The 26069-nt window shown below is 47.4% G+C and overlaps 1 protein-coding gene across 5 annotated transcripts; it reads left to right on the top strand.

Annotated features, from left to right (window-relative positions):
• The first annotated feature begins 17840 nt into the window (after positions 1-17840).
• On the top strand, positions 17841-24774 carry DMRT2 (doublesex and mab-3 related transcription factor 2). Of its 5 annotated transcripts, XM_042913917.1 has the most exons (5): positions 17841-18223; positions 19033-19613; positions 21172-21274; positions 22880-22958; positions 23359-23517. In XM_042913917.1, the coding sequence occupies exons 2-5, from the start codon at positions 19083-19085 to the stop codon at positions 23423-23425; spliced, it is 780 nt and encodes a 259-aa protein (XP_042769851.1). In that variant the 5' UTR covers positions 17841-18223; positions 19033-19082; the 3' UTR covers positions 23426-23517. The 5 variants fall into 5 exon arrangements, with proteins under 5 accessions (XP_042769851.1, XP_042769846.1, XP_042769850.1 ...); XM_042913912.1 differs by lacking the exon at positions 22880-22958 and having other exon boundaries at positions 23359-24774; XM_042913916.1 differs by lacking the exons at positions 19033-19613; positions 22880-22958 and having other exon boundaries at positions 23359-24762.
• Positions 24775-26069: the final 1295 nt, after the last annotated feature.

Below are 26069 nucleotides of genomic sequence, written 5' to 3'. Positions count from 1 at the left end.
GTGGCTCAGTCGATTAAGCATCTGACTTCAGCACAGGTCATGATCTCGTGGTCTATGAGTTTGAGCACCACGTTGGGCTCTGTGCTGACAGCTCAGAGCCTGGAGCCTGTTTCAGATTCTGTGTCTCCCTCTCTCTCTGCCCCTCCCCTGCTCATACTCTGTCTCTCTCAAAAATAAACATTGAAAAAATAAAAAATAAAAAGAACGGTATGTTCGAAGCCTGTTCGTGGTGTAGCCTCATGTTCGAGTGGTGGTTGGCATATTAAACATTGTGAATTCCTGCTTTCAGGGGCTCTCCTAAAGGAGCGATCCAAGGGAAACCTGATAAAGTGTTTGTTGTCTGGCGTTGAAATGCTCAGCAAACAAATCCTGCATAATGTAGCATCCCACTAAGCCCCCCTTTCCTCAATGTCCATGATTTAGGGACCACCAGGCTGGGCTGGGCTGGGGGAAAGTGCAGAGGCACAGGGTTCCCACTCCTATTCCAATCAGGGTGGCTCAGGATTTAAGCGTTTCACACTGGGGCCTTCTCAGATGCTTGCTTTTGTTGAATGGCGTCTTCAGCTAAAATATATTTGAAAACCACTTGAGTAAATGATTTCTAAGGTGTCTTCCAGTTCTCAATTAAATGTCTCCATCATTCTATGCATAATTAGGAGATGTTTGCATGAGCACACATCTCATGTGAGATGTGCTTGATTATTTTTCCATAATCAATAAACCTTGTGTTGAATGAAGTATGCCTAACATATAATATAGAAAAATGATGGTTATGCATAATGTAAGATGTTCAGTGTTTTAAAAAATCCACATATACTCAATAGTTATGTGAAAGAAAATAACTATGTATCATATAGAATATTGTATTTTAGGGCACCTGAGTGGCTCCGTCGGTTAAGCAAGTAACTTTAGCTCTGGTCACGATCTCACAGTTTGTGGGTTAGAGCCCCGCATCAGGCTCTGTGCTGATCACTCAGAGACTGGAGCCTGTTTTGGATTCTGTGTCTCCCTCTCTCTCTGCCCCTCCCTTCCCCCCCCACACTCTGTGTCTCTGTCTCTCTCAAAAATAAATAAACATTAACAAATAATAGTGTATTTTAAATATTACGTATGACAGATTGTTTCATGAAAATAGGAAAAAAAATCAAAATAGTTTTGAGGCTTGTGTTGCGTGCAGAGAGAAAGATGCCCTAAAAATTGTTTGCTTGTGTCCTCCTTGCCTAAATATTTTTAAAGATCAGATTGTTAGCAAAATGATGGCGTGTTTTTCACGTATCCTTGGCTGAGGTATTTGTTTATTTGACTGTCCAACAAGTTGGCACATCTAGAGAATATTAAAACAAACCAATAATAAACCTTGGGGGAAAAAAAAGACAAAAAAACCCCCCAAAAAACAAAAAACCCCAAACAATGTCACACTGCCAGGGTCAGAAAACAGAGGAAGAAGCTAAAAGCTTAGAAGAGAGACAGTAGCCATCAGTTAAATAAAGAAGCCATTAAATTAAAAACACTGGTGTCAGCACATTGACAATTTGGTAATTAGCTAATTGTTGATGGCTTTGATCCAGCCTCGGGACTATAATAGAATAGAGCTTCATTAACCGTGATACGTTTTATAAACCCCCTGATGATTAAATTTATCCTTCCTCTTAAACATAACATTATTAGCTAAGTTAATAAATAATATTAAAGGCTGGGCTTTCTCTTGAGATCTCAGTCTGGATACCCCTACGATTAAGTAGAGAAGAGGTGGGTTTTTACCTGCTAACCATCAATGCCGACGTTTCTTGAAACTTCATTTCTTCTTTTGCATTGGGAAGGATGCCTTTCTCTGACGTGTAGCCTCCCACTTGGCTCTCATATGAACCGTGCCGTTGCACGTACACGTTCATGGCAAATGTTGCTAATCCATCACCCTGCTCTTTCCTGCTCGGCCTCAGAATCCTTGTCACGGTGCAGTGGGCCTGGCAGCCACAGCCGGCAATCTGAGCTGTTGCTGGAATGAAACCCGTTTGCCATCTTGCCTCCTGACTGCCACCGCTTCTGAGGATTCCAGAATCCAGTTGGCCAGCGGGTACCTCTCTTTGTGGTGATGCTTCCTGCCCCCTTTTTGCATATTAGAGTACCTGTCAATGGCTCCTCTTTTTACATATTCAGGTCCAAACGCTGCCTCTAGAAGTTCATCGGACTGACACAATGTTTTATGATTCTAAAATGAAAATGAAAAAGAAAAAAAAGAGGAGAATTTGTCGGATAGATATTTGCCAAGTAAGCCTTCCAATTATTACATCAGAGCTGGACTAATTCCCTGGCTATCATGGCTCTAACAGACCATTTGAGCACCTAGGTCAAGGATTTTTAATCCTTAGTGGGCATCAAAGTGCCTGGTTTTCAATTCAGATCTGTTGATTCAGCACCTGCAGGAGTGCTGGCTTGGGCACCGTTTTTGGAGGGGAAGAGCCAAAATTTTGCAGGTGATTCCCATCTGTTCTGGAAGTTGGGACCCCTCTGCCCTTGGGGATACGTGCTCAGTATTTGCCCCTTTTTGGGTGTTCTCCAGACCAGTGGGGCAGCTGCAAGAAGAGGATGCTGGAGCCGGGATGTGGAAGAGTACTTTAAAGAGCTTTATTAATGAGAGAGGGAGACAGAGCGAGAGCAGAGGAGGGACAGAGACAGAGGGAGACACAGACTCCGAAGCAGGCTCCAGGCTCTGAGCTGTCAGCACACAGCCCAACGCCGGGCTCGAACTCACACACTGTGAGATCATGACCTGAGCCAAAGTCATACGCTTAACCAACTGAGCCACCCAGGTGCCCCACGGAGGAGGTTTTAATACAGAACTCTCACTCTCAGGCCCTCCATGCAACTTTATTCCACAAGAGAATTGCTAGCAATGCATTAATGGCAGATAACTTATCACCTGTGTAGGGCCACTTGCCAACAATCTACATCCAGATTCTCAGATGTTAGACATAGTAAAATGTCATACAGGTGACCTTGACTCTTTTATACACAAGTCATCTGTACCCAAGTGTAACATTTGAGATTTCTGCCGTTTTTATGGACAGTGGTTAAGGGATTATGCTCTGGAGTTAGATCTACCTGGATTTGAATTTCACAACCCTCCCCCCACCCACTGATTTATCAGATATGTGACCTTGGGCAAATTAGACATAATGCTTCACAGCATTGTTTTGAGAAGTTAATTAGATAATCTACTCATGCCTCTGGCCTGGGTGGGTACTCTATAAATGTAGTGGTGTTTCTGTTTTACACAAATAGTTTGAGTCCTAGTCTGATCTTAAACACTGGTGTTCATGCTGAATGATAGAAACCTGCTTTAATGTTTTATATTTCTGTTTATTTAGGCCCAGGCTAAATAAGAGTGTCTCCCTCTGAGTGAAGGCCCAGGCTCTCTAGACTCTATATGACTTGTTCCTCCCCAAACATCCATTCACTACCACTGTTTCCCGTACTTACTCAAATACAGCTGCATTTGCTACTTCTTGTTCCTTAAACACGCCAAGCACATTCCCGCCTCAGGGCCTTTGCACGCGCTGTTTTTGCTGGCTAGAATGTTTTTCCACAGATATCATTAACACCTCCTTTAGGTCTCTGCTCAGATGTCCCTTATCTGTGAGGCTCAGTATATAAGCTAGTACCCCTGAAGCCATTCCTGTCCTTCTCACTCGGGGTTTTCTTTATTTTTTTCCTTATGTAGTTTATCACCATCTGACATATTATGTACTTTCTTGTTTATTTGTTATTGTCTGTCTTTCTCCATGAGGGTGGGAGACTTTGTTTTGCTCACTGCTGTGTCCCCGGAGTTTAGAACTAGGCTCAACAGGTACTAAATCCTCAACGGATGAATGAGAGACCTTTTTTTGCCACTTACAAATTAACAGCTTACTCATTTAATCAACAAATATACACTGACCATGTATTTTTTAATGGTATTGTTCTCGGTTCTGTTGGGAATGTGAAGAGTTTTAAGATATGGTCCCTACTCCTAAGACATTTACAGCCTAGATTTGGAAAAAATGACTTAGACCAAAATGATAAGGACTAAATAAAACAATATAAACATAACTAAAAATGCAAGATGGCAGATTATGAAGAGCACAGACAATGAGATAAATCAGAGGTCAAAGCAGAGGAGAATTTCTTGGTGAGGGTGGGCATAGAAGGCTTTTCATCCAACACAGATCTGAGCAAATCCTTAAGAGATGATAGTTAGGCTGGCGGAGTTCTGACGGGCTGGCAGCCGTGGAAGGGCGTAGGGAAGGCATCTATATATAAAGACCTGCAGGTGTGTGAGAGGGCACTGGGGAGCCTAGTGTGGGTGGATTGTTACAGGTAGAAGTGGCGATTGAGGCGTGGATGGCTTTGCAAGCTGGACAAGAGTCATGGCTGGTGACAGTGTACTGGGGCACCGAGGAGGGAGTGATGGCTTTGGAGAGTGGACCATAGCTGTGTCATCAGATGCTGCATCTGCTGATGTGTGCGGGAGGGCCTGCCAACAGAGGAGGCTATGGAGAGAGGCCAGGCCGAGGGCATGGGAGACTGAGCCATACACCAGGGAAAAAGGCTGGCTTTGAAAACAAACTCTTGGGGCACCTGGGTGGCTCAGGGGGTTGAGCGTCTGACTTCAGCTCAGGTCATTATCTCACAGTTCGTGAGTTCAAGCCCCACGTCGGGCTCGCGGCTGTCAGTGTAGAGCCTGCTTCAGATTCTCTGTTCCTATCCCTCTCTCTGCCCCTCTGCCAAGTGTGCTCTCTCATAAATAAATAAACATTAAAAAAAAAAAAGAAAATAAACAATCGATCACACAGAAGCTGGTTAGTGAGACTGGCCATTATCTAGGCTCAAATGTCACTTTTTATCTTCGTTATTTTAACATTTCGCTTTTTGGCAATTTCATGGCTCTTGGCCCCTTTAACTAAATAAGAAGGGTGAAACCTAGTCTTTGAAAACCTTTTTCAATCCTATTTTTATTTCGAGAGTGTGAGTGAGCAGGGAGAGAGGGGGAGAGGGACAGAGGGAAGGGGAGAGAGAGAGAGAGAGAGAGAGAGAGAGAGAGAGAATCCCAAGCAGCCTCCACACAGCACAGAGCCCGCCCGATACGGAGCTTGATCCCACTACCCTGATATCATGACCTGAGCTAAAACCAAGAATCAGATGCTTAGCTGACTGAGCCATCCAGGCACCCCCCCAAACCCCATTTTTAAATTGGTTTTCAGAGGGACAGAGAGAATGTTTTATAAACATTACAAGAAATAAACATTGTGAACATTGATTTTAGTGTCTTATAATGTTTTGTAGACGTTGAGTACATCTGGCTGCACGTTTAGCAAGGTAAGTTCACATCCCCTGCCCACCCCTAGTCCCAGGTGCCTGGAGTTAGGGATGGGGCTCCCTCCTGTAGACTGTTCCTGCCGTCTTCCTCCTGCAGCTCTCACAGGTGTGTTTAGCTTAGACACTGCTCCACGTGCGAAGCCCAGTAATGGCGTTAAACTAATGTTGTGCCGGTCGCTGAGGCCCTGGCAGGTTAACAGAGCTGACCACTGCTTGTGCCTGTAAGAGTTGTCTGTGCAGGTTCGTGTGGAGACATGGTCTGCTCCCCCACTCCCTGAACCCACATGATAGAGGCACTTTGAGTCTCTGATTTACTTAGCTTGTTGCCTCAACCGTCCTCTGGATGTTCTTTTTGTAACAGCTTATGCGACAGGTAGAGTTTTATTTCTCAGACACATTAGAATGATCTCGCCATGACTTGGAATCATGGAGAGCCATCAACATGTGGACACAAAATCCTTCTTATAATTTTGCTGGCGGATGAATAAAAAAAGAAGTCATTGCATACGAAGGAGGGAAACTCTTAACGTTTTTCAGTGCTAAGTAGATTGCGTGATAGGAGTATCAGTAGATTGGAAGAAAAATGGAGTCATAGAAATGCCTTTTAAAGCCGACTAAGATCTGTCTGCTTTCAGAGAGGCAGTGAATGAATTCACAGAGTATTATGGGAAGCTCTTCCTTCCATTCTGGTCTTTCTGAAGGCAGCTGCCCAAAATTTCACCATGACTCCACTGAAGCCTAGTAGGGCTGACTTGGACTGAGATTAATTACTTCTCGGTTGGATGAGACTCAAAACGAAGGTAGGACTGGCACCGAGGTCCCTGAGGATGGCTATCAAGTAGCAGTAGCGTAAAGCAAGCGGCATCACATGAAAAGTCTCTTGCCTGTCACTCCTGAGTAACTCCAGTACACATGATAAATTGCATTCCCAACTTCCTTTATGAGAGTACTGTAACTACTGAATAATTTGGAAGTAGCCTATTTTGTCCATTTTCATGTAAAATTTTGCTCACAACAAGAAATAGACATGAAATGGTTAGCACCTGGGAGAAAAGTCTCCTTCCCCAAACCATGCACCACAGACTTTGTATTTTTCATATGTTTAATCAGTTTTACAGTGTTTAGAAACTAATTTTGCAACAGCAGTAAAAGTGAATTGTACTTTTAGCAAGTTTGTAAATTCTATTTCTGATTTATATCAAGTATCAGAAATTTGGTTAATAAAACTTGATTGCTTTTCAAACATACAGGCAAACCATATATAGGGGTAATGTCATTCTGATATAAATTTTTAAAAATCTCTAGATAAAATTTCACATTTAAGAATTAATACCTTCCTAGAAATTATCACTTATATACAATGTAGATTTTTAAGTGGATGCTCTAAAATTTCCTATACTCATTTTCTGGGTGATTGGAAATTTCTTTTATTTCCTCTCCCTTTTTTTTTTTTTTAAACAGAGGCATTATTTAAAAAAACAAAACAAAACAAGAAAATATTTCCTGTAGCAGAGAGAACAGAATTATAATTATTTGAGCCTACCAAATACATACACCCCCATAGCAATGAATGCTTACAATTCCGGAACGTAGAAACATGGAAATCATTTTGTTGTGTTGCAGAATCTGTATTGTAAAATGATTTTTAAGCCACTTTTTGCCCTTACCATGAAGTATTTGGTAAGCTCCAAAGGACTCAAGAATCTTTCTCAGCACAGGCTAAATGTGTGGATTCTTTTCCTCTTTCCATTTTGAATCATCAACATGCTCAAATTTAGGTTTAAAAACCAGTGTATACATTACCTCCCTCAAATAACTAAGAATTGGTGTTCTCAAGCTTGCCTTTAAAAAAATTCATTGGCTGAACTGAGTTTATGCGTGAAAAATTTCTCCCCAGAAGGATAATATTTTTGGAAAGGAGTTAAAACAGGACTTTGAATGAAGGCATGTGTAACCGAATGTGCAGGGCAAAAAGGTTGTAATTGACAGGTCCCTTCTGTGGTGCAAAAGTCACCATTACAGTAACTTTAAGCTCCACTCAATTAAGCAGTTACTCTGCTTGTGTCTTGACTTGAAAAATGTTTGAAATTCAGGAAGTGTGATCCTGTAGTCAGAAAGGAAAATTAAAACATGTTACGCGAGGAAGTTCATTGATTTGAAAAATGTCTTATCATCAGTCAGGAACAGGCATGTTAGGAAGATTTAAAAAAAATGTTTTTTGAGACACCACTAATCCACAGAGACAAATAAAAAAAAAAAAGAAAATATTACAATGAAACTCTGCATCTGGTTGACATTTAAATAAAGCTGCCAGAGTACAAACAAATTTCAGGACAACAGCTCTAGTGACATATTTTTTAAAGAGTGCAGAAAAGAAATACTTGGCTGAGCAAATCTTAGCACCACATGTGAAGGAACCATCAATATTTATTACATTATAGATTTGCCAAATGACGTGGAACATCTGGGAATAGTATAGAGAGTGCCGTAACTGGAACTTGATTATGTGCTTTTATATATTGGGCTGGGTACTGAGGCCAGAGCTGGTTCTTTGGGAAAAGATAAGTGAAATCTACTGACTTTGTAACTCTTTAGTAGATGAAAGTTAAGTGTATAGATGTCTGGGTGCACTGTGCAAGTTGGGATGGAAAACACTGCAGAAAAGACAACAACAAAACCCCTGTTCTTTGAGACCATGGAGTTCTGTTTATGTGAACTCAGTGCAGGCAAAGATGGGTTAGGCTGGGCTCGGGAGTGTTTTTATTAGTGGGCAGAGCAAAATTCCCTGAACGGAGAGGAGCCCAGCAGGTGCACAGTTCCAAATTCAAGGCTGCTTCCAGCCCCTTCCAGAGGAACAAAACTAAACCTTTGAGGGAGTAATTAATTACTGTTTGTTTTAGAAGCCCTCCACTCCACCGTTGGTGAGAAAAGCAGGCTGCAAGAAATTTGGTTACTAGACTGTAGAATCTAGAGCCATGATTCACTTCTGCCTCCTGTGTGTCTTGCCCTAGTCCACTGGCACCAAGCCAGGTGCCCAAATAGTATTTTGCTAGAATGATTTGTCACAAGGTTGTGAATTCTAGAAAGTATAAGATCTGAGGCCCAAGAAATTCCATCCACTTGGTACACCAGTTCAGCCAAAGGGGCTGTAGCTTTAATGGACAGAAATGCCGTGGACTTTCTCAAGCATCTTCTGAACAGGGAGGGGCAGAAAAAATGGCCCATGACAACTGCTAATTCTGGCTAATGGATATACAGATATTATATATCCGAATGGATGTATGGATAGCATGGATATTATACAATTGGATTATAGTAATGGATATTTTATTATTCGGCCGACTTTTGTTATATTATTTAAAATTGTCATTATTTAAAGTTTAAGTAAGAGAACGGGAAAGAAACAGCTCAGCTTCTAGCTCCAGCTGGAAACCAGCTTTCGCAGACTGAGATACAACAGAGGAAGGCAAACCTGTTCTTTCCCACACAATAGCACAGAGTTTCTTTGGAAGAGAAACGAGAAGTATTTGGGTCGACCTGTTGATTTAGCAAGGTTTTGTTATCTTTCTGCATCCCTCCTGCTTTTCAAAATGGGAGTAATATTTCCTTCTCAATGCTTCTGCAGGGATAAAGAAATCTATGTAAACATTCCATAGCTTGGTTCCCTGTTGGCCATAAGGGAGGTAAGGCACTGGACTTTTGTGTTTGGTGGATGAAGGAACATAATGGCAGTTTCATTTGAGGGAAGGGCATTGCTTAAACAGTCAATAAAAGAGTACCTGCTCTTTCTCTCTGTGGCCTGTCACCCACAGCATCTTATTTGGTCTTATCAACTTGCTACCCAGGGCATGATGTTCCTGATTTGAAAGTGGGCAAAATAAGTCAAAGGCAACCTCGATACCTCTTATGCTCAAAATGCTTTATGATTTTCAAAGAATTCTAAATTTATTTTGAACTTAGGAAACCACTGATAGAGGCAAGGAGAAATATTTATTATCTCCATTTTACAAGTGAGCAACTGAGGCTTAGAGAGGTTAAGTGACTTGTCCAAGACTTCTTGGGTCCAGAAATGATTGGGATCTTCTATGTTTTCAAAACACCTTGGGTTGGTCTACACAGCTTCCTGTAATGTTTGCATTATGTGGACATCTTAGATCATTTCCTACCACCACCCTTCAGTGTTCCTCACCGGCTACAAAGTGAAATTCTAAAAATCTGTTCCTTACTGAAAATGCTCTTTGCTGCTCAGGGCGGTCTCTGCAAAGTGAAAACAGTGGAGTATGGGAGAGGAGAAGGGCTGAGAGCGAGGATATGGTAGGGGCTGGGCAGTTCTGAGAAGAGAGCTTGCCAAATCAGTGTTTGTGGAGTTCAAGTTGGCTTCTCCTGGAAGAAAAACTTGGAGGCCTGGGTGGGTGGGGGGCTGGTTTCCTGCAGGGGCAGCTGGGACCTACGTCCCTTTTCATTTGGGCCCCTCTGGCTGACTCCTGGAGGGGAGTGTGCTAGAGTGGGTGGCATCACATTCAGACCTGGGTTCTGTGGTCCCCACCCTGTGCTCCGGACGGCCCTGGCTCTTTACCTGCACAATGAAGAGCTGTCATGAGTCCACAACGCCGGTACAGAACCTGACAGTGGTGGACCCTCCATAACTGCGTCCTTTCTACTCCTTTCCTTCCTGGCAAAATCCTCCCAAGAATGTGTTCTTTGGAGGAGGCGCTTAAAGGCTGGAATGAGAGGAATCAGACTCCCCAGGGAAGCAAGCCCATGAGCCCAAGAGCCTTCTGTTCCTCTGCCAGTGACTCCAAACTTCCAAGCCAATCGCTGTTCGCTGGGACTGCAGACCCTCCCGGAAAAGCGGGCGGGGGCGAGCACTGAACGCCGCGGGTGCCGCCGGGTTCCGAGGCCGGTTCTGAGGCCCGAACTGGCCGCTGGGTCTCAGGTCTGCATGCGCGCTCCCCAGCGTCCCCTCGCGGCCTCTTGCCACAGGGAGGACGAACCTGCCACCAGGTTCTCCGAAGCTGGGTCCTGCAGCAGCGACCCCGCCGCCGCAGGGGTCGCTGGCATTTGGCAATGCAATCGCCTGGGGACCACTAGACACTGGGAGAGGATCAAAGCATTCTTGTGGAGCCCGAAGCGCCCAGGGTTGCACTTTTGTTAGCCCGGCTTCACCTCGCCAATAAATTTTTCTGCGAAAGAAGGGGCAGGAGTAGAGGGCCAAGGGGGGTGGGCCTGGTGTCCACGCGGAGGGGACGGGAGTGACGTGCACCTGTGCTCCTGCCGCGTTAAATCAGTATGAAGCAAGTGACATTTCCCCCTTGCTTGCCCACTTGGTTTAGAACACCCGCCGGCTCTTGTAGGGTCAGCGTTTTCAAAGAGTTATTTCCTCCAGGCTCTTAAAGTTTACTGAGCACTTTGTTACAAGGGGCCCGCCCTCAAGCAGGGCTTTCGACTCTCCCTGTCCCTCCGGCCCCTTCTCCACACACCTCTCCGGAGAAACCTTTACACAGGCCATTTCCATTTCCTCACCCCACCTAGAGGTATAAAAAAATATATGGGACATAACTTTAGAGGTGATTTGTTTCAACTTCAGGTCTTTCATTTTGCACAATAACAGATGGAAGCCTAAAGGAGTGAGGGTAAGGAAAGTGGCCCAAGGTCAAGGGTTACTTTAGTTGGCAAAACCAAGGACAGGACAAGCAAATCCCTAGAGAGCCTTACTACCTTCCCCCCCCCCCCCCCACTCCTTATTTCGTAGAGGGAAAGAATCCCAGAACTATTTCAGGCGGGTCAAGTACTTTGTAGAGGTGTCTGTGTTTTCGCCAATTGGCTTTGAGGCATGGAATCACACCTGCAGTAACTTGGGTATATGGACAGTCACTTGCTATCCACGTGAAAACAAAGACAGAGCCAAGTACAGTTGGAGCCTCTCTTCTTACCCACTCCCCCCCCACCCCCAGTCCTACACTATTGTGCGTCTGAGCTGTGCAATTTGCTCTGTTGGAGTCGTCTACCAGTTTGGGGTAGAGCTTGAACATAGGGATGTTTCTGGTAAAAATTAGGAGGAATCCCTCCTGCCAGTAAAGACACTTTTCAGAGAGACCTCCTGGGGCTATCAGCATAGGAAATATTTTGGCTCTCCCCAAAGCCCAGACTCAGACCCCAGAGGGAGCATATCACACAGAACAGGGATAGGAAGGCCCTGGAAATTTTCTGCTTAAAATCCTAGTTTAGAGCCTTGGTGAGTTGTGAGAACCCTCTTTGTCACTGAATGAATGCTCATTGGGTCTAGGCTCTTTTGTGAAACTATGTTCCCTTCTTTCACTGGTTCAGGTTTGCTCTCACGGTTTTGATTAGTATTTTGACTAGACAGGATCAATCTTAGCAGTACGGTGGAACAGAAATCCCGCAAAGAATTCACAATCAACACAAGTTTGTTTCTTTTCTTTTTTCTTTTCACAAGTCTTTTTAAAAAATGTTTATTTATTTTGAAAGAGAGAGACACACACACACACACACACACACACACACAAAGGGGGAGAGGGGGAGAGAGAGAGAGAGAGAGAGAGAGAGAGAGAGAGAGAGAATCTGAATCAGGCTCCGGACTCTGAGCTGTCAGCACAGAGCCTGATTCAGGGCTTGAATCCACAAACCATGAGATCATGACTAAGTTGGATGCTTAACCAGCTGAGCCACCCAGGTGCCCCTAAGGTTTGTTTCTAATTATTTTCCCTTTCCTCTTCCTCTTGTCCTACTTGGACTTTTCTCATGCACCATGAGCCATGAGTACAATAACAGAAGTTAAATTTTGTTATAGCCTTTAAGGTTTGAGAGAGAACTTGGGAATCACTGAACTGTACTCCTTCACTTTATAGTCAAGGAATCAGAGGCCTAGCAAGGTGAAACGATATGCCCAATGCCTGCTACACATGGATGAAATTATATTTTCACCGTAGTGCCTGACCCCTCCCTGGTTTGCTTCCTCCTCTCTCTCTCTCTCTCTCTCTATCTCTCTCTCGATTTCTTTCTACTTGGTATAGTTGGGCTGTGGGGAAAATATTGAGAGTGATTTGAGCATGGATAAAATCTGCCCCCTCCAAATGTTAAACCCCAATATGGGATGGGAGTAGGGGGTGGAAAGCTCTTAGGGTTAAGGGTTTACTGTTTCAGTTAGTCATGAGGCCCCCTAGGGGCTGCAGGAGGAGCGGGAGTGCGCGCGCGCGCGCGCACACACACACACACACACGCACACACACACGGCCTCCTGATGTGGCAACTAGCTGCTTGTCCTCTGATGGAAGGCAGCCATAGCAAGGACACTGCCCCTGGGGTGGAACCCAGACTCCACTATCACTCTTGAGTCTATACCTCCCCTGACCACCATTTGGAACGGGTACTGAGAACTCAAGGTCTGTGGTTGCCTCATCTCCTAGCTGCGACATGACCCTCCAGTGAATTGAGCCACATTCCCAGCGTAGAAGATGAACATTGTCTGGGGCAAACAGGCTGGCAGATCCAGGCAGCACGATTGCTTCACAGTTAGGGCATCAGACTCCATATCCCGCTGCAAAGGGCACTTTTTTTTTTTAATTGTATGAAGGCATCAAGCCGGAAGAGAAGTTACCGGTGGTCCCTTTGGTCCTGTGAAGGCGCTGTGTAGCTGTGTGTCTCCCTAGCAAATCCCATGAGCTTCTCTGAGCCTCAGTTTTCCTTCCCATTTATAAAACCAGGGGCCGGGGCTAATCACGTTCCCTCGCGGTTTCAAATGCCTGTGATTTAAACCCTGCTTCATACGGAGGAGGGATGAGAACCCAGATCGCATTGTCTTTTTGTTCAGCCCCCCCCCCCCCTTTTTTTGGACACGCAGAGCAAGGAAAGGGAGGACAGTTATCTTCCGAAAGCTGCCCCCCCATCCCCATTGCTTGTGACAGGTCGTATATTTGATTACGCAAAGCAAATTGGGAAATCATATCTCTGCAATCCCATCTGGGATTATTTATTTCGCCGCGTCCACAGCCGGTCAAAGTTGTGAGAGGATACAATGTTAAAAGTGGCTTCCCGCGAGAGGAGGTGGATTCGAGTTCATCTGTAGAGAAACCAGAGCCATACACCCGCCGCAGCAAAGCACTTTTGTGAGACCCAGGAGTTTCCAGAAGTTATTCACCACCCCAGGCACTCGAGTCTGGTTGATCTAGCGGGTGACTCAGGCTGGTGGTGGTGGTGGCGGCGGGGTTCTTACCGGCCCCAGGCCCCTGTCTCCAAGCCTGGGAAGCTGGAAAGTCGATCGCGATGGGGAGGAAGGAGATCGGGCTTTGAATTTTCCCCGGCCTCGGGGCGTTCTGCAGGCTAGCTCTCGGAGTTAAAAATAACAACCACAAACTAATACAAGTAACAACTTCCAGGTACTCCAGGTTCAGTGTGGCCGGGTCACCGAGCCAGGGGATGGATCTCCAGTGTCTTGTGCTTTGAGGTCCGCTCCCCACTTCGCAGCTGGGGAGGGTGAGGCGCAGAGGGAGGTGGAGGATGTTCCTCGCTACCACCCAGCCGGGGAGCGGCACACCAGGCATTTTACGCCCCGTCTGCCACCTCCGGAACGGAACGCGGGCGCTTGGCCTCCCAAAAAACGGTCCACGGCCCGCTACACTCCGGCGGCCTGGGGCGGGGGTGTGGGGGCCTCAAGGCATGGGGCGAGAGGTGGCCGGGCCGGGGAAGCCAAGCGCCCTCGAGCCACGGGGCAGCAGGCACTCGCCGCCTGCGGCGGGGCTGGGGGCTGGCCCGCGGGGTGCGCCTCGAGGGAAGCACCGGCCCCGGGAGCTGATCCGAAACGCGCTTCCCCCTTTTTCTTTCTCTCTTCTTTTTCGAGGGGTGTTTGAAGTAAAAAAGAAAGCCACCCTTCTCAAGAAAAAGAAAAAGGCCGCCCCTCCCCCTTCCGCTTTGTTGTTCAAGTTCCCTTGCTTGACTTGCGAAAAGAGATCTTTACACCGGTAGATCCGAGCTGTGCGGGAACCGGGAGGGGTGTGGGTGAGAGAGATTTGGGGGAAAGGGAAGGGAAGCAGAGGGAGAAGCGCTGAGCCGCGAAGAGAGAAGATCCCGCTGGCCTACCCCCACCAAGCCGGACGCGCAGAGTCGATGGGGGCGGCCCCACTGCGTGGTCGTTTCCAAGAAGGACTCCGAATTGAATTTGGTAATTTGGTGCCGGCTTACCAGCCAGAGGACTTCTGTTTCCTCACCTCACAGGTCCTCAAGCCACAGCCGACCCCTTTTTGGAGAGGAACGTGGAGAAAGGAGCCGGATCCCCTGGGCCCTCAGTCAAGCTTGTGCGGCAGGACCCTCCCCGAGCTGCATGCGAAGGCGCGTCCGGAAGTTCATGAAGCTGCTCCTACCAGGTCAAGACTCTTCTCCTGGACACCGAGTCTTCACAAGGACTATGCGAGGAAGGCCAGTCTTCCCGTTTTGCAGATGAGACAGCTGAGGCGCAGAAAAATAATTGACCAAGATCACGCGGTCCGTGGCACAACCAGCCTAGAACTCAGGCTCTCTGATTCCTTTTGCTTCAGCACGTTTAATTTACTAACTAGTTTGTGCAACCTTAGATTCCTTTTTAATTTTCCCGGAAAAAATGAAGATAATTTCGCGTGTAATATCGGAGTTGCTCAGACTTACTGAAGCTCATCCCATGATAAAAAGCAAAACAAAACAAAACAAAGCAAAACAAAACACATCTCTTTCCCCCACTCTCCGCCCACATACCTCACTTCGAAGCAATTGTAGGAATCGTGATTCTCTGGGGGGCCTTCAGGGCCAGGGGTTTGAAGTGTAATTCAACTGGATCACCATTACAGCTGCACGCCTCTGAGTGGCAGATGGGGTGCAGGGAAGGTGGTGGGACAGGTGGGGGTCAGCGTGGAAGGGGACTCCTGGAGAAAGGCAGGGAAGTACAGAGGAAGCAGTGGGGACTGTTCTCTTGGTTTCTGCTAGCGGTGGGGGAGTGCTGAGAAGGGAAGGGTCCTGGGCCCACCCACCTGAAACACACGGGCCCAATCCCTCCAGCAAGCGGGAGAGCCTGCCTCCCCACATTGGGCCGGACACTGCACCCGGGAAGGCCGGTCCAGCTGACCCACGTTCTCAGGAGCCAGGAGCCAGCGCCACAGTCCTCGGGTCCCTGTACCTCCCTCCACCCCCAGCCCCCATCTCCCGTCCTAGTTTCACCCGTTTGGTTTACTGTACACAAATCCCTCTTGTTTCCTCCTTGTATAGCAGCTTTGACAACTCCAACTAGTTCAGGGGCTGTTTGGGTGATTTTCTGTTTAGGAAACTGCCACTCAACGCCCCTTTGCTCTCCTGTTTCTTCCTGGTACCCCTTCCCCTCAATCTATTACCCTCCCAAATTAGCAAACCTTTCTTGATTTTGTTTCTTAATAATCAAAATAACTAGCGAAAGGCTAATGATCCTCCCCCCACCCCCAAAAGCAATAAACAAAATAAAAGCCCAGGGTGCCATCCGCCAGCACACAAGGCCAGCTCTGGGAGAGGTTTGTAGTTCACTTTCACGTCCAGGGGAGAAGCACTGATATGCGTGTTTGCAAAAGCAGAAATGTAGCTAGCAGGAGTAGACGCAGAAAAAAAAAAAAAACACAATAGTTGATAAAAACATGCTGTGTCCTCTTACATGAGGGTTGCTCAGACGCCAGTTACTAAAATCAGACAGGGAGCGGGGGGAATAAAAAACACGGACCCATTGTGAGTTTCTCTGGTTAGGAGTGGAGGGCTTCTCGAAGTTTCTCAGACTTTAGGGCAGAGGCCGACCAGTTCCTTTGCTCTCTGGGAGACTACTACATGACCCAGGGCTCCTCTTTGAACCTCACAGTTTCATCATTGGAAAAATGTCTGGCGCTGTGGTGGTGCAAATAACGCATTTCTGCTGTGGTCAAAATTTCAAATGCTCTAACGTAGATGAACAAATGCATTTCAAAGAGTATAAAAAACTACGCAAAAGGTGGTAAAACTGGTGTCGTGAGGTGGTGCCAAGAGAGAGGCACGAAGGGTCTGCGTGACTTTGTCCCAAGTCTGAGCGCGCAAGGCTCCCAAGTTACCCTCTGAGACGCCCAGAGGGACTGAGCAGTCTCCTGGAATAAGCAGAACTGTTTCTCTGCTTCCTTTACTGGACACTGCAAGAGGCTTTGGGGAGAAGCATCCACACAAAGGGAAATGCCAGTGTCCCGTTATCAGAAAAGCGCTTTCCAACTCCGCCAAAGGCTTGGATTCGAATACCTACCTGCGGGTCCCGCCGCCTGGTCTCGCCTTACTTCCATAGTAATTCCTAAACTGCCTCCTTTCCACCTCTCAGAACTTGGTTAATTAACTTCTTTCCACCGGCTCCGAGAAAGGAAACGTTAGAATCAGTTCAGCGATTTCTTTCCTTTAACGCATATTTATCGCAGGCCTACTATGTGCTCCGTGCAGCAGCACTCAGTCTCCCAATTTGTCTCTCAAACCGATCCCGAGGGGCATTGGTTATTTAAAGGGGTGACTAGACAAAACGCCGTCTAAGTCATTTTAAATTCACTTCAATAAATAAAATGTAGCGTTGGATTAAGGGACTAGTTCTTTAGACATGTTGGAAGTTCAATTTATTAAACATTTGTGTAAGGGATTTTTGAGACAGAAAGTATTTCTTTATAAATACATTCATGCACACTAAAAAAAGTCATCTTAAAAAATAGCTTCATTTTAAAACATGCTTAAAGTGGATATGTTGCACCTAAATCTCCAAATGGCACGTATTTCCGCCCTCTCCCCCCCCATCGGAGAAAAATGACATCGGAGAAAAATGTAAGTGACGTCGGTGACTTGGCGACCCGCCGGCCTCACCGGTAAGATGAAAGTTACGAAGAACTACTTTGCACTTTAAGGATGAGCGGCGCTAGCCATAAAAATATCTACAGATCATTTGTCCGCCAGTCTGGCGCTGTGGTGGTGCAAGGTGACCACTGATTTAGTCTTGCAGGAGAAAGTAGGATGCAGCTGTGTGCCCGATTAGAGAGGCCTCATTTCCAAGCCCAACTTTGGGTTAATTACTGAGTCGCAGAAATACTGGACTTGCTGATAACGTAGAGACCAACACCAGTCTTTCCGACCGCTACCTTGAGCATTACCTTCTTTTGTAAACAATGCGATTCGCAAGAGTGTGTTTCCTATTGTCCGTGAGATAAACGGCGACTTCACCCCAGCAGACCACCGTCACACTTCGGGTTTAGCGCTGGGACAGACAACCCGGCTGCACCGAACGTTGCGCGGGTGGATTCTGGAGGAGCGCCGAAGGGAGGGGCGCGACGGCCGCCAGGAGGCGGGGAGCGCCAGGCCGGCGCGCCTCGGCCAATCAGCGTGCACACCGCCTGACAACCGTCCAATTAGAGGGCGCGGTGCTCGGGGCCCCGAGCCGATAATACTAGGAAAGGGAGCAGAGACTAACTATTGCAGCCAGGGGCGCTGCGCCGCGCGCAGCTGCGTACGCCCGCCGGGAGAGCCCGAAATCTGAGGCCAGGGCCGCCCAACCTTCCCGCCCAGATTGGGTCACAGGAAGCAGAAAGCAGCTCCTGCGAGGTGAAGCGCTCGGGGCTGCCAAGGACCGATTAGAACTTTGCGGAGTCCGGGATGTGCGGGGCGAGGCTGCTGAGGACTTGATTCATCTTCTCCACCCATCCCCCGTACTCCCCGTCCACTGGGCTCTGAGCCTCCAGCTGTCAGCCCCCGATTTCGTGGCAGGGTGTGGCGACCCTGATTTGTATTTGCAAGCACAGCCAGCAGCCCAAGAGCCAGGTCCTAAAGCTGGATATCTTTTGCCTCGGCTGCTAGCTCGGGCCTCAGAGTCTTGGTGAGTGCTGTGATGTCGCTCCGGGTGTCAGGGAGGGCAAAATCGCCGTTCCTTATCTTTTCTATTTTATCTGGATGTCTTGCCTTAAAGTGCAAACCATGCCCGATGTATATGGAGACCGCGCAGCTCAGCCGTGCGAGGCTCAAGCATTATTGATGTTGGAAGGGCATCTGCAGCTCCATGCGCGGTGTCCTTATGGGTCTCTGACAGAAGAACATTTTTTGGGTTTGAGTTGACTATTTGCTAGGGGTGGGGGGCGTAAAAGGACCTCTCCAAGCGCAAAAGAGGGTCCCTGTAGTGGTGTAAGAGGATGAGGCATTTGAGAGGCATAGAATGGTACTTCGCTGGGTCTGAAGGGGCCCCTTGTGATCCAAAGGAAAGTAACTCTCCCATCGATAGTTTCATATTCATCATGGCCCTAGTAGTTGGCTATGGGGAAGCCTGACAAGTGGCCTAGGTCGGCCCAGTTGGACACAATACTTTTGTGTGTGTGATCCGTGCGTTACCCCGGGACTTGTCCCGAAAGCTGGTGTAAAGAGGCAGAGAGGTCTGTGGTTAAAGATCAGGTGCTCCTAGAGCACTTAGAATGAGTTAAGATAGAAACCTTGTTGACTTGGGAATTTCTGGGGGCCCTAAAGGTACAAGAAACGCAGTGTGGTGTGGATGCGAGGGACGTGAAGAGAACAGGGCTCCTCCAAGGGCCAGAGGCCCTAGACCGGGAGCTCTGGGCTCAAGACCCGGGGGTCGGTGCCTGACGGTGGTTGGTGCGTCTTCGGGTCTTTTCGTGTCCCCCCCTCCCCCCCCACCAGGGCGCGGGAGACTGAGCGTAGGCCGGAGCCCGAGCGCCGCGCCGCGCGCCATGGCCGACCGGCCCGCGGGCCCGGCGGCCGGGGACTGGGAGATCGACGTGGAGAGCCTGGAGCTGGAGGAGGACGGCCGCGGGCCGCCGCCGCCTACGCCGCCCGGGCCCAGCCCGCCGTCGGCCGACGGGGACGGCGAGGACGGCGAGGACGACGAGGACGAGGACGAGGACGACGACGCGGAGGATGAGGGCGACGGCCTGGAGGCGGGCGCTTCCCCGGGGGTGCAGGGCCGGCCGGAGCAGCAGCGGGGAGCGCCGCGGGGGCCGACCCCCGCGCCGCAGGCCTCGCCGGCGCCGGCCGGACCCCCGGAGCGCGGCGCGAACGCGGGCGGCGGCGCGGAGCCGCGCAAGCTCAGCCGCACGCCCAAGTGCGCGCGCTGCCGCAACCACGGCGTGGTGTCCTGCCTCAAGGGCCACAAGCGCTTCTGCCGCTGGCGCGACTGCCAGTGCGCCAACTGCCTGCTGGTGGTGGAGCGCCAGCGCGTCATGGCCGCCCAGGTGGCGCTCCGGAGGCAGCAGGCCACCGAGGTGCGTACCCGCCGGGCCCGGGGTCGCGCCTCGCGGGGACGTCCGGGCCGCCGTGGGGGTCGGGCGTGGGAAGGGACGGGGAGCCCCCTTCCCCCCGCCCGGCGGAGGGCCGCGGCGCGTGGCGCTTCTGGGGGGGACGGGTGGTGAAGACGCTTCTCTGGTCCCGGTGGCCTGGCGGGGGGGGTGTCGAGGCAGAGAGGCAGCCGCGGGCATCGCCGGGGAACTTGACCAAAAAGATTTTGTAATTTTAAAAGCAGGCAGAAAGGCCTTGAGAGTGGTCTGGGAGGTTTTGGGGAAAGATATTTTATCTTTTACGTGTTTATTTTGGTGGTGTTGGGGAGCAGGGGGAGGACAGTGGTGGCTGCAGTCGCTGTGTTACTGGTGCTGTTCTCGAAAAAGAACCGCGCAGCTTCCGCTGTCAGAGGGAGAGGCAGAAAGTGCTGCCCATTTTACAGATGAGACCAAGGGTGGCGTGGGAAGTTAAGTGCCCGAAGCCCTAGGTCCTGAAGCCAGCTTCGACCTAAGCTAAGGGGCCGGTGGAGAGGTCCCTGGTGCCTCCCACCGGGGGGCTCCAGCTGTGAGGAGAGCCAGCGTTTTCTTTAAGGGTGAGGCTTTTCTTGACCTTTGGATTTCCTGTGTCCATGTGTTCCTGCACTTGGGAGAGCTCAGAGCCAGGGAAGCTTCGGGGTTCCCCCCCACCCCCCACCCCTTACAGACTCAGGGCCTGGGAAGATTTTTGCTTTAACGTTTTCTCTAGGAGTGACTGGGGAGGGGTTCACATCCTCATCGGAGGCAGTGACCCTAATGGAAAGCTTTCTGAGGGCCCCAGAGAGTGCTCTGGATGACCGAGGTGGCCTTGTCCCTGGGCTGGGCCTCCTCCAGAGTGAGGCGCTTGGCACCAAGGGCTCCTACATCCCTCAAGGGTCCCTGGGCATTCAGGGCTGGACTCAGGCATAGAAGGACCCAGAATCCCACCAACCAGGAGGTGACAGAGGGAGCAAAGTTGGGTTTCCCCTTGTCCCGTGCCCCAGGTGGCCGCTGAGGTTTTTGTTTTTGCCTTCATGTATCCCAGGCTCCCACTGTTTTTGGCCAGACCCGGGAGAGTGTGAGAGACAGGTTCCCTCATACCTCTCTCTCAACCCCCTGTACCCCATTCCACCTGCCTTGCTGCCAGAAGAAACCAGCTTCACCTCACTGCTCAATGGCAGGCCACGGACACCTTTGGCCCTACCTCTGCATGCCCCGGACACAGCTGTCCCCCGCAGCTCTCCTTCAGGGCCTGGCTCCTACGATCTTGACTGTGGGATGTCCCCCAACTTCTAGCTGTGGGATGAATTTGGAGTGACTCTAGCAAAGTGGCCACAGAGAAAATCTCCTCTACTGCCTGTCAACTGAAGTAGCTTGTTGCCCTGGAATTAAGGGGTGCTGATGTGAATTTGTTGAGAATTATTTTTACATGGGATGAGAAAATAAATACATTTAGACCGGGGAGGGTTGCTGATGCCCCTTCCTTCTCTTTCTTGTGGGGCATTGTTGATTATGTTTCTTGTGTTTACAGGACAAGAAGGGGCTTTCCGGGAAACAGAATAATTTCGAGCGCAAAGCCGTGTATCAGAGACAAGTCAGGGCACCCAGTTTGCTGGCCAAAAGCATTTTAGAAGGTAAAGCAATGCAGAATTATCCTTTAGCCTTTTAAACCAAGTTCTGAGGGCTTCTCATCATTCACACATATGGCATTTTTATTAACCTGTGAAGGAGCACTCTGAGGGGAGGGTACTTTGTATTAGGAAGTTTTGCTTTAGGGAGGAAATCAGGGTGTGGGGAAATGGATCTCACATACCTCTTGAGGTTTCTGTCACCGGTAATTTGTTGTCTGCATAACAGTTGTAGTCTGCTTAATAGGTAAGGGGTTAACGTGGGGTGCATTTGAAATTGGCCCTAGTGTGAGGGCATGCCACCAGATCATGGACGGAGCAAGGAAACAAATTAAGAACAAATTCTTTGGGTGTAATTGTAGCCGAAGTAAGTCAAGTGAGGAGCTGAACAGCTACCCACGCCAATAAAGACCTCTAGTTCCGACTGATGCATCATCTAATACCACTCTTTTTCGCTGTACTGTATTCCTCCCTGGATTAGCTACATCAGTTTACTATTTCTTATTTCTCGGTTTACTGTTTTTTATTTCTAACCGTCAAGATCGTAGAATCTGGAAAAGGTTTTGAATCAAACAAGAGAAGTGGAGGTTGAATTTGAATTTGAACGGCGTGAATTCTCTCTACCAAGTTTTCACTTTCTCTAATGCTTGGGGATACATTAATTTTACTTAAAATATTGCTGATTTTTAAAAGCAGCTCTCTTTGGGGATGGGATTTATGGCTCTGAGAAACAATATATTGATCACCCTTCACCATTTAAATAAAGGAAAGTTTGTATTTGTTGTAATCACTCCTCCTTCATAAGATTCAGGTTGAAAAACTGTTTTTTTTAAAGTAGATATTTGCATTCTGTTTTTTCTCATGTGGCTTCTAATTGGGTTGGTTCTAGACAGGTTGTAGAGTTTGTTCGTGTGTTAATCCTGTGCTGTATACTTCTGATCTTAGAATGGTTTCGCGTGCGTTAAAAATGAATTTGGTTGCAAACTGGGTAAACAGATTTATAGCCATAGGGACAGCACGGATAAATTGAAAAGGTGCCAAAACAACTTGAGAAGTGGGAGGGCAAAATGGAATAGTAAATTCAAGTAAATAACTTCCTGGCAAAAACTTACCTTAGAAATAGAAACACTAATTTTCACATTTTATTTTATTTGCAAATGAGGGCGTTGGGCTTGTCACAATGGATCCTTCAAACAAATTTGCTAGTACTGAGTGGTTGGGGATAGTGAAATACTCAAAGCATTTCATGCTACTAGGAATTCTATTTATGCCGTACTAATCTTAGGTTTTTAAAATCTCTGCCCTTGCTCGTGAAATGTGCAATGAGTTTATACTGTAATGATTGTCTGCTCAACCATTTTGGTAACTGGCCAACATGATTGGGAGAAATGTTTTAGATCAGTTATTTTCAATAGAGAGGCTGATCTCCTCTCCTGCCTTTAGTTTTGTTTGTTTTTACTGCAAGTCTGGGGGAGGGGGCTGGTTAAATTGTTCTCTGCAGAATCTGTTTGACTAGTTAACAGCTCTTTTCAATTTTCTGTGCTTCCCTGTTTCCTTAGTCTTTTCTGTTTTTCTCCTCACTAATCTGCTGTCACTTTCTCTTTTTTCTAGTTCTCCTTGGATTATTCTCCACCTGTAACAATGTCCATAATGAACCGTCTTTAGAAAATAACAATGCCATCAGCTTTAGGTATAGATATCTTTTTTGATAATGGAAAAAGATGACACGGATAGTAATAAAGCATTGACTGAAGCAAGATGAGCAGACTTGTCTCTTAATATGTAGGAGCCTGGGAAGTAGATTAAACTTTCAGCCAGTGAAGTGTGCCTGTAAAGGTAAACAAACAAACCTGTAATGGCAAAAACAACAATAACAAAAAGTTACAATCTGGATCTCCTGCTCCCCAAAGAGAACTCTTTTCACTTGAACCTATACTTTTGTTTTCTGTGTAAAACATCAGTGTTTTAGAACTGTAAATTGTTCTTGTTCTTGTCCTGCCCATTTGCAGTGTCTCTGTTACCTTCTGGGTTTCTGGAATTTTCTTCCCTAGTTGTTAATCTCTTTCCTGTGCAATGCTTGCTTATTTTAGGCTACCGCCCAATTCCAGCAGAGACTTATGTGGGAGGGAGCTTACCCCTACCTCCCCCGGTAAGTGACCGGATGAGGAAAAGGCGAGCCTTTGCTGATAAAGAGTTGGAGAACATTATGCTGGAGAGAGAATATAAAGAGAGGGAGATGCTGGAAGCTTCCCAAGCTGCTGCCTTGTTCCTGCCCAACCGTATGGTGCACGGACCTGAATATAACTCCTACAAAAGTGCCTATAGCCCCGCCCCAGTGGAGCCTCCAAACAAAGACTTCTGCAATTTTTTGCCCACCTGCCTTGATCTAACCATGCAGTATTCAGGCTCTGGGAATATGGAACTCATCTCTTCCAACGTCAGCGTGGCTACGACTTACAGACAGTATCCCTTGTCCTCAAGATTTTTAGTTTGGCCCAAGTGTGGCCCCATTAGTGACACTCTTCTTTACCAGCAATGCCTGCTAAACACCACCACCTCGGTTCAAGCCCTGAAACCTGGGGCCAGCTGGGACTTGAAGGGAGTGCGAGTCCAGGATGGCCTTGTCGCAGAGCACGACATGGTACCACCCAAACTAGAAGGCTCGCTGGTGTCGCCTCATGCTGCAGAGGTCCAGACCTCGAGAAGTGACCTTCACGGTCACCAGGCTGTCCCTGAGAGGTCTGCGTTCTCCCCACCCCAACGGAATTTCTCTCCCATTGTTGACACGGACTCCCTGGCGGCTCAAGGGCACGTCTTAACCAAGATCAGCAAAGAAAGCACCAGGCACCCTGTGCCACTTAAACATAATCCATTCCATTCATTATTCCAGCAAACTCTTAATGACACATCAGGCCCTGAGCTGAAAACGCCATTTGTCAAAGGGGCCTTTGAAGACGCCCCTAAGAAGCCCAGAGAGTGTTTAGTCAAGGAGAACCAGAAGTACACATTTACAATAGATAGATACGCGAAAGACCTTTTCGTCGCCAAGCAAGTTGGAACAAAACTCTCTGTGAATGAACCCCTGTCATTTTCTGTCGAGTCTATTCTGAAGAGGCCTTCATCTGCCATCACTCACGTCTCTCAGTGAAAGGCTGCTTACACAGAAAGCTGGATTTTCTGCCATCTTGGAGGGTTCCTACCAGTGGCGAATTTTTTTTTTCTTTTTTAAGAAGAAGGGTTCACATGTTTGTATAAAGAAATTTCTAATGTAAATGGGGATGATTTAAAAAAATTATATATATTCATATGCATGTACTTTTTCTCACCACATAAATATATTTAAAGATGGAAATTGCTTATGTGCAAACTGTAAAGTTCCATGCTTTACACAGCATTTCAAAAAGCAATAAAGTTGACACTGTCTTCTAAAAAGACCCAGTGTTTGCAGAAGTACCTAGTTGTCTTTGTCTAGGTGAAAAACTAGTGTCTGTGAAATGTTTTCTTTATTTTTCTAGGATTTGGTGTATTTTCAAGTGCTCTTAATGGTCAGTGGGGATCATGGGAAGTGCCTTATAATGCCTTAGTTTTGCATTTTGGAGGATGGGTAAATGTTGCTATTCAAGATTGAGGCAAAAATAGCTTTACAGAGAATACAGAACAGATGTGCATGTCTATAGAGTCATAATTTCACGTGATTGGACAAAGTAGAATTAATTTCCAGGGAAATCAAGTTTAAGATCTCATATCATGACCTGGCTTCTTGGGATGGATGTCTTTTAGCTCTCTGAGTCCCAGTGTCCTGATTGCAGGGTTTATCTGGGGCTTCAAGCTTCCGTTCTAGATTGAACTTTCTGTGACTTCTAGGTTGCTAGGGGGTCACAGAGCAGGTCCACTTGTAAGTTGCAGTTGGTTCAAACCATGATAGTGTATGTTTGAACCCCCTCTCAGCCCTGTGTATTTCACTGTCTCCTAAGGGCTGGTGACAGCAGGCATTTATTTTATTTTATTTTATTTTATTTTATTTTATTTTATTTTATTTTATTTTTGCTTTTTTCTTGTGTTGATTTTATTTTATTTATTTATTTTTAATATAATTTATTGTCAAATTGGCTAACATACAGTGTGTAAAGTGTGCTCTTGGTTTTGGGTGTAGAGTCCCATGGTTCATCGCTTACATACAACACCCAGTGTTCATCTCAACAAGTGCCCCCCTCAATGCCCAGCACCCATTTTCCCCTGTCCCTCACACCCCCATCCACCCTCAGTTTGTTCTCTGTATTTAAGAGTCTCTGATGGTTTGCCTCCCTCCCTCTCCGTTTGTAACTATTTTTTTCCCCTTCCCCTCCCCCGTGTTCTTCTGTTAAGTTTCTCAAGATCCACATAAGTGAAAATGTATGATATCTGTCCTTCTCTGACTGACTTATCTCACTCAGCAAACTACCCTCAGTTCCATCCACTATGCTGCAAATGGCATGATTTCATTCTCATTGCCAGGTGGTATTCCATTGTGTATATAAACCACATCTTCATCCATTCATCAGTTGGTGGACATTCGGGTTCTTTCCATGATTTGACTGTTGTTGAAAAGCGCTGATTCATAGGGGCACATGTACCCCAATGTCTACAGCAGCGCTTTCAACAGTAGACAGCAGGCATTTAGAAGTAGGTGCAGTCAGGACCAACTGGTCCCCGAGTATCAGCTTTATGCTCCCACCTGGTTGCCCCTGCCAGAGGGTTTCCGTATAGCTCTCTTCTGAGATCAAATAGCTTCAGGTGACAGTTTGCCGAAGACTGCAGATGC

Source organism: Panthera leo, chromosome D4 (genome assembly GCF_018350215.1).
Source record: "Panthera leo isolate Ple1 chromosome D4, P.leo_Ple1_pat1.1, whole genome shotgun sequence".
NCBI classification, from domain to species: Eukaryota; Metazoa; Chordata; class Mammalia; order Carnivora; family Felidae; genus Panthera; species Panthera leo.
The sequence above is the reverse complement of the archived record's forward strand: the minus strand, read 5'-3'. Positions and strand labels throughout refer to the sequence as shown.

What these genes read in the sequence shown, in the direction of transcription:
- DMRT2 (XM_042913912.1), top strand. Translation starts at nt 19,083, where the DNA reads ATGGCCGACCGGCCCGCGGGCCCGGCGGCCGGGGACTGGGAGATCGAC. An exon ending in GGAGGCAGCAGGCCACCGAG is followed by an intron (nt 19,614 to 21,171) that starts GTGCGTACCCGC and finishes TTGTGTTTACAG; the next exon opens with GACAAGAAGGGGCTTTCCGG. An exon ending in GGCCAAAAGCATTTTAGAAG is followed by an intron (nt 21,275 to 23,358) that starts GTAAAGCAATGC and finishes TGCTTATTTTAG; the next exon opens with GCTACCGCCCAATTCCAGCA.